The following is a 10,343-nucleotide window of genomic DNA, read 5'->3' as shown; positions in this document are numbered from 1 at the left end:
TTCCAATTATCCAAACTGAAATTCAGGTTTTGAGGCTTGATTTTATATTTGAAAACGAGTAAGCAACTCACTAAATATTATCAATGTCAATAAATATGACAGAATCAAATACAGTCACTGTGATGACATCAGTCCCTCAGGTCTTTCTGTGGATGATTAATCCCTGATCTGATAAAATTCTCATATGGTGTAACTGCTCCTGGCAAAATGGAGATGTACCTTTATCTTTATTCCTCCAAGTGTGATATTTGACAATAATATGCTTCTGGCTAAATGCCTATAATTTAAGTTACCACACATGCTAAAAAGAACACAAACAAACCTGAAACTCTGAATAAATGGTTCAACTCAGAGCTTTTACCTGTTGATACTGGGAACCAGGTGAATGGGGATACAGTGGGGCATCTTCAGGTGGAGAAGACTCATGTTCATCTGGGGCATCAGGATCATCTGGTTCCTAAAGTTTGAAAAAAAACATTTAATTTACTTTGGTAAAACATATTACAATTATTCTACCCAGAACAAGTCCTACGTGGAAGTGATTGTTTCAGACATGCCTGGAGAAAAATTCCACTCCACGGTGTCACCTACAGCTTGTACTGTACTACATAAAAACTCCCTGTCAACATATTACTGGAAATACAGACCCATTCATAATCTACTTTAAATGTTCAATTCCAGTTCCATATTGCTAATTCTCCAAGTGACAGATGCCTACAGAAACACTAATAAAAGCTGAAAAATACACAGGAGTATGTAACTGAAGTCAATAAAAATAGAAATCCGCATTTAGAAAACACTTATGAAATCTGTTGCCTCTTCAATGACCAGAGACTGTTGCTAAGGTTAATTGTTTACAGAAGCATTTTACTCAATTTTTTTACTGAAGTCAAATTAATTCTTTACCTCCTCTGGGCAGAGTTCACAAGCCTTTGCAAGAGTCATTCTAGCACTGTGTGACCTCTCTAGGAAGTAGCCATTTGATGTTTCATTGCTCTGTATTGGTGGAGACCAGTTATTGTAGGTGTATTGGGGATTGCCAGTGTATGGTCTACGCTCGAGCTCATCTCCAAGCCATTCTACTGCCCAGGTCCATTTTCTCTTCAAATCTCCATTGCTCTGCAGATGGAAAAGAAACAATTCAAAATTATTTCCTTTAATCTTGAAAAGAGAAATAGTTTTCCTTTCTTATACATCAGCTATTAGAGAACAGGCCACCAACCCATCTGCTGCTGTTTTGAAAGAGTCCCCGGATATCCTATACTGCACAAAGAAAACTTCAAATTTGAAATGAAGTCTGTGGATTTGCAGCTGCATCACAGAATCATGAGTGTGAATTTAAACAAATTGCTTTCAACCCCATATACTGACTTTCTGATACAGGAAGGTTCAAATGAGTTGTACTTCAAAGTTGCAATTTCATCAAAGTGATAAAAAACAAATAATGGTGGGGTTTGCTTTTTTAATTGTTAAATTTTTTTAATTTTAAAAACCACAGAACTAGGAAAAAGCAGCAAGAAACAGAATGAAAGGTATCACCTGAAGGATCTGGTAAGCTACAGGACAGTTGCTGAAGAGAGCTACCATGCACTTTATACACTGGTAAGCTCTTTTCTGATAATGATTCTTCGAGCGCTGAATGGTGTCAAATAGTCCATCCCTGTCATCTGGGATTCCCTTAAGTGCATTGTGAATCCTACAAAAAACCAAACCAAAACAACAACAACACTTCAGGTGTTAAAGAGTCTCAGTGTTTGAATTAAGGCTCCACTTATATTGTAATTATAAAAGGGACAGCTTGTGTTCTGACTTCTGGTGTTAGTCGAGGTTTTTTTAAAATAAGACAAACTTGACATATCATATATGTAACATTTTTAGCATGTTTGGTAGTATTTAAACTAACAGAGCAAGACATATATAAAAATGTAAGTATGCTTAATTCTAATCACAGTAATCAACTGTAACTGGTTAATTTTTACTACTTATTTTAAAAGTATACTGCACTTACAAAACAGTCCTGTTAACCCTTACAGTCCTTACAGAACTAGAACAGTTAAATCCTCAACAGAATGGTTACTTACACTTAGTTATGCTTCTCAAAGATGCACTCTTTTACATGCAGTTCCTCTGAAGAGGAACTGGTACATATTTGTCCCTGGGAAAAAGGGACTGGGGCATTCCCTGGAACTAAGCCCAGTTTCTCTGCCTTCTGCTCTCAAACAAGGGGTAGGGAAGTTAACTGCCACCCTGAAACTGTGCAAAAACCGAGAACTGACATATTTTTGGCTCTGAAAAAGAAGTCTCAAAGAGCTACGCTCATGGTAGGAAAAGCAACTGCCCTCTTTCCTCACAGCCCTGGCACAGGCAGTGAATAGACTGCAGGCAGCTGTGAGCCCAGGCTCCATCCAAAAGCCATGATGAGCTTTACTTCAGCTACTTTAACTTAACGGCACTTGGAACATTATTATCCCAAACTAAGCACTCGAACTTGTCAAATCAAGAAAAATTTAAGAGAGTGGGTCTGACGCCAAGGAAGGGCAGCAGCGACCTGGCAGTGCCAGAAGAGGAGGAGCACTGAGGGACACACACACTGCCTGAGGTCACATGATGTTTGTTTTCCAGGAGTTACAAGACCCCATTTACCATGGACAGTTTTGCTGTTTGTTTGGTGGTGGTTTGTTTTTTGTTTGTTCTTTTTAAAGAGAAGACAAAGATCATTTAAACTCTCTGATTATCACAGCAAAACCAAGAACAGCACCAAACCAGTATTTCAGTCAGGGGATGACTGTAGGTGGCCATTTAATACCCCTCTGCTGAAGCCTAACACAATTCCATACAACAGTGCTACTCCTCAGACTGCAGTCTTGAACATGAAGTGATGTACTTTTCCAGGGAAGCCACACTACAACATTCAACACCCTTCACACCCTGTTACTTTAAATGTAGCATTATCCACAACAACCATTTACTGATTTCTCACCTGCAGTTCAACCCTAAAAATATACTATTTTACTTCATATCCACTTAAGTACGTCCATCCTCCAGCATTCTGTGGACTTAAGACACATCCTATGGAAGTATTTGTTTATCAAGAAGAAAATATAAGCAAACTGCATACTATGTGCATTACATACACATATACATGCAAAACTGGAAAGCCTGTGTGTAAAAGGTATTTCTGTCACTTTCCTAAACTGTAATTCCTCTAAAGAAAAAGAAGAAATTCCTACAACTCAGTTGTCATGTTCTGGAGTGTGGTTAAGCCAAACCACCACCCTCCCTGACTCCCTTCTAAACTAAGGCCAGGCAACTCATAACATCCTAAAGGAGCAGTCTAATTCCACAGGTTAAGGACAGGAGTCCACTTCCATACCTTCACTGCACACAGCAAGTGTGCTCTTATTTCAAGTCTTTTAAATGTCCTATGAGACACAGTTGGAAATTATTTAGTAAATTCAATACTACCTATAACCACTTATTATGAAACAGTGACACTGAAATAATGACAGGTAGCATGTTGATGACATTTATTTTGTGTTATCTCACCTATGTCTTTTACATAAAACTTTTGAAAAATGGACTGTTATCACAAATAGCCAGTATTTTCAATAATTACATTTTTTTAATCTCAGTTTTGAAAAGCTTTATTCTGTACACATAAAAACTAGGTTTCAAATTGGATTAATATATAATATGTTGAAGTTAAAATTCTCTTGAAATGTGACCACACAGAGAAGACTTATGTAGGAATGCTCTGGTCCCACGTTCACACTTTATAGATCCTCTGATATCTCTCTTGCAACTGATGTGCTCCTTAGCAAGACCAGGCTGGGACTGTTTCCAAGAATCAATCTAGGCACCAATAAGTTTAGCCTAAACTGTACATTCTTTTCTATATGAAAAATCTTGGCTTTATAGGACTGCACAGCAAATGTCTCAATAGTAAGGAAGGTCAAGGTGAAAAATAGTACTTATCTCAAAATTTGTGAGAAAAACAAGAAAAAATGCTTTATTTGTGTGTTTTGATTTAGGATCTATTTAAAACAAACCTCTTAAAGGATTAGCAACAGAACCACTGGAAAAACAATCTGTACAAAACAATACTGAATTATAAAAAGACAGGTAAATACTGACCTGTGAGTTTGCCAAGAGTCCTCAATTAACAGGATTTGCAGAAGCAGATCCAAATAAGGTCGAAGCTCATATGTATATGAATATGCAACCTTAAAAAGGGAAAATGCAGAGAACATAAGAAAGTATTTCTTGAAGCACTTCAGTGTACATGGTGCAGTACAAGAATAAAATTAATACGAAGATTAATTCAAGATACAAGATACAAGACTTTTTTTCTAAAAAGTGCTGATTGTGGCAGGAATTTGGGGGGTTGTGGTTTTGTTCAATATTTGTTTTGTTTTTATATATATTTAGTTATGTAAAGGACAAAATGTTTCCTCATGACTTCCTTATACAATTGATCTGGTGCCCCAAGCATGACATACTGAAGAAACTACCTTTAAAAATACCTTTAGAAAAGCAAAATTGCAAAATGGCATTTTGCACTGGTATTGCTACTTTTAGGCAATGTATTCAAAGGTTATCTTCAAAGGCTATCCTAAAATGTAAAATATATGGCTAGCAAAATATCAGTAAAGTGATTTTTATTATGATTCTTTCAAGTGCCAAAAAAAAAGTAGACATATTGAAATGTGATGTTTACATGAAAAAAAAAAGGGGTGAATAGAAAGATGTCCTAATAGAAGTCAGAAATTTTATTGGGAGTGGAAAAGTGTGACTGACCTCACAGATATTAGAAAGGAAATATAACACAGACCTTGCTGTGTTATATTTCTTTGCTGAGGTTGAAGCCAAGTATGTTCTGCAAAATTGTACAAGAGAACCTTAAGAACATACTTGAAATAAATACAAGGAAGATCTTAAGAAATTATTCTAGCTTTCCAAGTAATTTAAGAAGTTCTTTTATGGATAATGACAGAAAGTCTTTAGGTGATACTCTTGGAATACATAAAGGCCCCACGTTCTACTTTCCATCCTTAACACAGCATTCCTGACTCATTAAAGGTTGACTGCTTTCCTAAACTCACAAAAGGACTTCTCTTAGTACTTCAACATGATGTACAGACCTAAGAGTGTAAATACTGTCAGAGGATGCCATCATAAGGAACATTTATTTATCAAGCACCCGTTCAGTATTCAATACAACACTCACATCTAAGTACAGAATCTTATATCGTACACATTTATATTCCCATCTTTCTCCTGGCTTTTTATTTTTACCTGCCAAAGTAGTTCACTGAGGACTGTGGAAGAGAACTGAGGGTTCTCCCAACAGCAGAAACGAAGCAACTTGATGGTCTCTTCAGAGTTGCTGCAATCTTCAATAATTTTCTTCACATAACTAGTTCTCACAAACAGAATGTCTGCTACGTTCTGCTGAAGTGCCATTATAGGCTGAGATAAATTAGGATCACCATAAGGGTTGGCAAGTGGGGGATTACCTAGAACAAACAGTTATTACAGATTAAAAGGTACTGAAGTACTCTCAAGTGTAGTCACTCCAAAATATAAATTGGTGTAACTCATCAAAAACAATAGATGGAGAAAAAGCACAAATCCTCCCTTCACAGATGATTTTCTTTGAAAAAAATATCATATGAAATAACTAATTTTCATGATTGTGAAGCTTGACACTTGCTGCCTGAGAGAGCTACTTCTCCCTCTTTGATAAGATTATGCAGTGACAATCAAAGCAGAACAGCTGGAGACATGTTCATATGCCAGAGGAAAAATCATTAGTTTTTCTCAGTGAAATCCTCTTATCTCCTGAATTTATCTACTTCAGTGCTTGTGTAACACAGCCCAAATCTGTCATATTTTAAGGACACAACATCTATTTACTCCACAAGACAATGCAAAAGTGTTCAGAGGAATATCTATGTCAGAACAGTCCCATCTGAATCTCTGGAGTGTACAGAAGTAATATACTTTTGAAAGAATACAAATTAATGCATCTTATTTAGTAAGCTTTGTTTTGTGTAAGGAAAGACTGTTGATTTGCTCCTGATGTTTCTGAATTTCACAGTGTTTTGAATTATTGTTTGAAGATGCCCATAGTCCAAGGGAGAACTTCTCTATCTTAATATGCTGAAGCAAAAAATAACTTTATTCTGCAAACGGTAATCATAATTAGTAGTCAGAATGATGTTCAGACAAAGTAAATTTTTCCACTACAATGTCATGAATACAGTGAATATACAATTAATTTTCATAGGCAGAATATCTTTTCAGTGTAAGCTTCATATAGTGCTCTGGAAACAAACCCAATCAAAACTGCCAAATGATTCTGAAGCTTATTATAGCACAGTAAAATTTTCAGTTCATTAATCTCACTATAGCACATTCTAGCCTATTGACTTTATAGCCTGACACATCAAGCTGTAATGAGTTTGCCATTAAATAGCTTCTCTACAGATTTCTAATTAGGTTTTCTAAAATATGCTTAACAGAACATGTACATATACAGGCTATAAAGTCCACATGGCCCAATATTCTGTCACCATTTCTCAAAAATAACTGCACTCTATTCAGCCACTGGAGATATTAACGATTTACACTGTGGTTAATCAATTTCTAGGTGATTCTTTATCTTTCATAAATTAAAGTGCTGACTTCCGTTTGTCATCTTGAGTGTGAACAAGCACCAAATCATATTCAAGAGCTACCCACAACATTGCAACATCTCTTCATGATAAGCATTATTAGCTATCTCAGAGCCTACTACGGTGGTTTTCCTGTACAGATTACTTTTATAATCTATTTTTTATTGCCTACTTGCAATAAAAGTATCTTTATGCAACTCTTTACAATGTGCTTAAACTATTCTAAAACCATTATTATTTTGTAATCAACAACCTCCTGCTTTATGAATCAGTTATTTTCCTGTATCTTTAAGGAATAAACCATGCAGCATAAAATACAGAACAGATTTCTGTCCTGGGCTTTTTAGTACAGCAAATCAGTTTTGCTTATGAGAAACAAATTTCTGCCTTTAAATGAAAGGAGTTGCTAAAACACAAAAGGAAAACGTTTTTCCAGCTAATCCACTTTACAAATAATAGCTAACTATGCACAAAAAGATATTTACTGATCCAGTCAGTTAATCTAAGGAAAACTTAAAATCCACTGTACCATTGATAGAAGACTGCATCCTCGATGACACGTTGCAGCAACGGATCAGTTGTGACACGACTGTGTACAGCTTCCCCAGTTCAGCATACTGGTATTTAATTGGAGGGCCTGGACCTTCATCCAGAGCCACAAGCATGAAGGTTGCAGGAACATTTAGTTTCAGAAGTTGTGTCTTCTCTGCTACACCTTTACGGGGTAGGGAGAAAGAAAAATACCTTGTTTCTGGCACTGACAATACTTGATTTTCAGAATTTTTTTAAAAGAAAAAGAACCAGTGTCTACACGACTCGCAACTTTTCACTTCATGGGTTTTATTAAACCATCACTTATGCTTTCTGAGGAAAAAAAAAATTAAATCAATAAAGATGCACACGAAAATTATGTTCAGCTGAAAAATCACATTGAAGCAGAGTTGTAAATTACTATAATTTCTTCACAGTGCTCATTAGCACTTAAGTAACTCACTAGTAGCATCTGTGTTAATAGCAAAACCTCAGAGAACTCTTTTGGACAATGAATTCATCCTTTTATTTTGAGGGCCAGGATAGGATAAACATCCCCCCCACTGTATGTTATGTTATTTTCCCATCATGTCCTCGATAGATCAATTAGAAATGTGTGAAGTTTGTAACTGTGCCATATGCTGCAATAAGTGTAAAGAAGCAAAACCAATGAGAAAACCTCCAAAATTAACCAATATCCAAGCCCACCAGAAAAATCCAAACATAAACCTAGTTTAACTGCATGAATACCTTGCACATACTACACAAGTACTTACCAGGAAATTCCCTATGTCCCTTCTGATCCTATATTGTGTTTCTTATTTTGGTTAAAAGTCACAATTTTCCATACCTTTCCAAGCTTTTTCTTATTCTAAAATATAACTAGACCTTCCCTTCTATCTTTCTGATAAGAAGGAGGAATCTAAGAGCTTTTATTTATGGTATTTTTTTGATTATGCTAGATAGTTTTGTAGTTACATCCTTTGTAGAACTGAGCTCTTGCTTTGATGTAATATATTATTTGACTTCTCAAAATGTCAGACAATTTAATCTTTTACACAGAACTTGGGATACTGCAGGAATGATGTTATTGTGGCTTTTAATGAATGAGGTCTACATCAATACAGAAGCCTTCAGGTAACAGTAGTAAGACAAGCACAACTGCTTAGCACTGTATTTCCAGGTTTATCTTTGCAGGTAGATTGTGAAAATTATCAGACCCACAAATAAAATTGTATTTTCCCTGGGTTCTGAATGCTCTCCTGCTTGGAGACCTCAACTGTACTGACTATGAAAACCTAGTAAAGAAGAAAAGAGAAGGCAGAGCAGAAGAATTGCATCTTTCTTCTCTGTATTGACTTGAAGTCCACTCTGGGGGTCATGGTGGAACCTGCCTGACAGAGAATGCTTTGGTAGACAAAGTATATGAAAGCAACAGATGTTACAGGTGTAATTAGATTAACACAATTGTCCAGATTAATTTTACAGATAGGAAATAAATTCCTTTTAAAAGTGTCTACCTACTTGGAAGAGCTTCCAGAACTCTTGTGTCTGCGTGGGACAATCCCATGTGGGAACTCTGACATAGCTACCTTTGGATTGATACACTTGATTAACACTTTAGCCACAAAGTAATCCAACATTTATAACTTCCTGCAGGAGCTGATAAACAGCAATGGACAAGCACTTAATAAAATGTTACCTAACCCCACCCTCTCTCAGAAGGACACAGTCTTATTGCTCCCACCTTCCCATGTTTATCTTCCAAGGATGGCAGGAAGACTAAAGCCCCAAGCTCCAAACTGGAGGAAGACAGACGCTCTAGGGAGCATTTATACGACATATAATGATAACAATCTACTCGAGGATGGAAAACTGGATTCTCCTGCTGTTACACTTCTGTAAATGGATCATTAATAAAAAACCAGTTTATTACAGTGCCATGAGTAAAAGTGTGTGCAGTGTCCTTACCTAGATTGGCATACATCACAAACAGGTTGAAATACTGCTGCAAGTGGCGCCCGTGTTCAGATACTTCCCTTCTTAGCAGATTTAGTACCGCTCTCAGTAAATGATCACTTAAACTTAAGTTATCATAAGCCTATTGAAAGAAGAAGTTTTCGTGTCAGTGGTTGAACATATCTGTATTTAGTTTATACTTCCTACTACGACAGAAAACAGAACTGGTTTAAAGGTATGGGATTCAGACAAGCTCCAAAATACCAGCAGCTGGTTAATCTTCTGTATCTCACACAAGACAAACAGACATACAGGGAACAAGACTCCCATCACTCAATACCATGTTAAGTCCAGGAAATTATACAAGTAGAGAAGCTTTTAACTGAGTTTTTTCTCCAACAGCAGATAGGCTGAAATACTCAAGAAACACACGTGCAGTTCCACTGTCAACTTCACACACTTAGACAACTAAATCACCCCTACAGGTGTATCTCTAACACTTCACGAAACAAAACACTGCTAAAGCCTATGTAACTTTAACTTAAAACAAATTCTTTAGCTAGATATAGCAGTGATAACATTCTGAGAAGGTAAGTGGAAGCGTACAAATAAGAAGTGTCTTGCTGTAGACAGTAAAAAAATGATTGAGAAAAGGCTCAAAAAGGTTCATCTTTTAAATTTTAATAGAGTCCAAACAAAAACATTGTTATGACAAGTATATTAAGTTATAGGCTTTTTTTTTGTTTGTCAGTTCTAGGTGTATAAAACTAGGCAACTCATTGCCTACTCCTCCTCAAAGTTACAATTTTAACTGTTGCAGGATACAGGATGAAAACTTAGGGAACTCCTGCAGGTTTTCAGTTATATTATTTTTGTTTGCTTTTTTGTGGGGCTTATTTATTTGTTTAAAATTCTAAATGCAAAGCAAGGGTTCACTTCTCTACACATTACTTTAGTAAAAAAGTCACTACTTCTATTTTGCAGATTTCACACTTGCAACTCGAAGTTCTCACTGCTGAGTCTTCACAGAGATTTACAAATGAGGGGAAACTGAACCCCTTTGACAGCATCTCTCTCACAAACTCGCGGAGTTACATCCTGCTCTAGTGCAAAATGGCCTGCAGAGATTTCCAGTCAACATTGAACCAGAATTTATTTAGCATTAAATGCTTATAA

At 36.3% G+C, this 10,343-nt stretch overlaps 1 protein-coding gene across 4 annotated transcripts in view; it reads right to left on the bottom strand.

Annotated features, from left to right (window-relative positions):
- The window catches only part of USP9X (ubiquitin specific peptidase 9 X-linked), a 107,103-nt gene that overhangs the window by 8,521 nt on the left and 88,239 nt on the right, over positions 1-10,343 (bottom strand). For all 4 annotated transcript variants that reach the window (XM_027741985.2, XM_027741986.2, XM_027741988.2 and 1 more), the window contains 7 exons: positions 9,180-9,309; positions 7,207-7,392; positions 5,296-5,516; positions 4,135-4,223; positions 1,540-1,696; positions 907-1,119; positions 362-457 (listed from right to left, as the gene is read on the bottom strand). In XM_027741985.2, coding sequence (XP_027597786.1) covers positions 362-457; positions 907-1,119; positions 1,540-1,696; positions 4,135-4,223; positions 5,296-5,516; positions 7,207-7,392; positions 9,180-9,309 — 1,092 coding nt within the window. The remainder of the gene's footprint in view (positions 1-361; positions 458-906; positions 1,120-1,539; positions 1,697-4,134; positions 4,224-5,295; positions 5,517-7,206; positions 7,393-9,179; positions 9,310-10,343) is intronic.

The sequence above is a fragment of the Pipra filicauda genome, unplaced genomic scaffold (genome assembly GCF_003945595.2).
Source record: "Pipra filicauda isolate LSUMZ 115617 unplaced genomic scaffold, ASM394559v2 scaffold18_size4552066_pilon, whole genome shotgun sequence".
Classification (NCBI taxonomy): domain Eukaryota; kingdom Metazoa; phylum Chordata; class Aves; order Passeriformes; family Pipridae; genus Pipra; species Pipra filicauda.
Note: the sequence above shows the minus strand (reverse complement) of the source record. Positions and strands in the feature narration are given on the sequence as shown.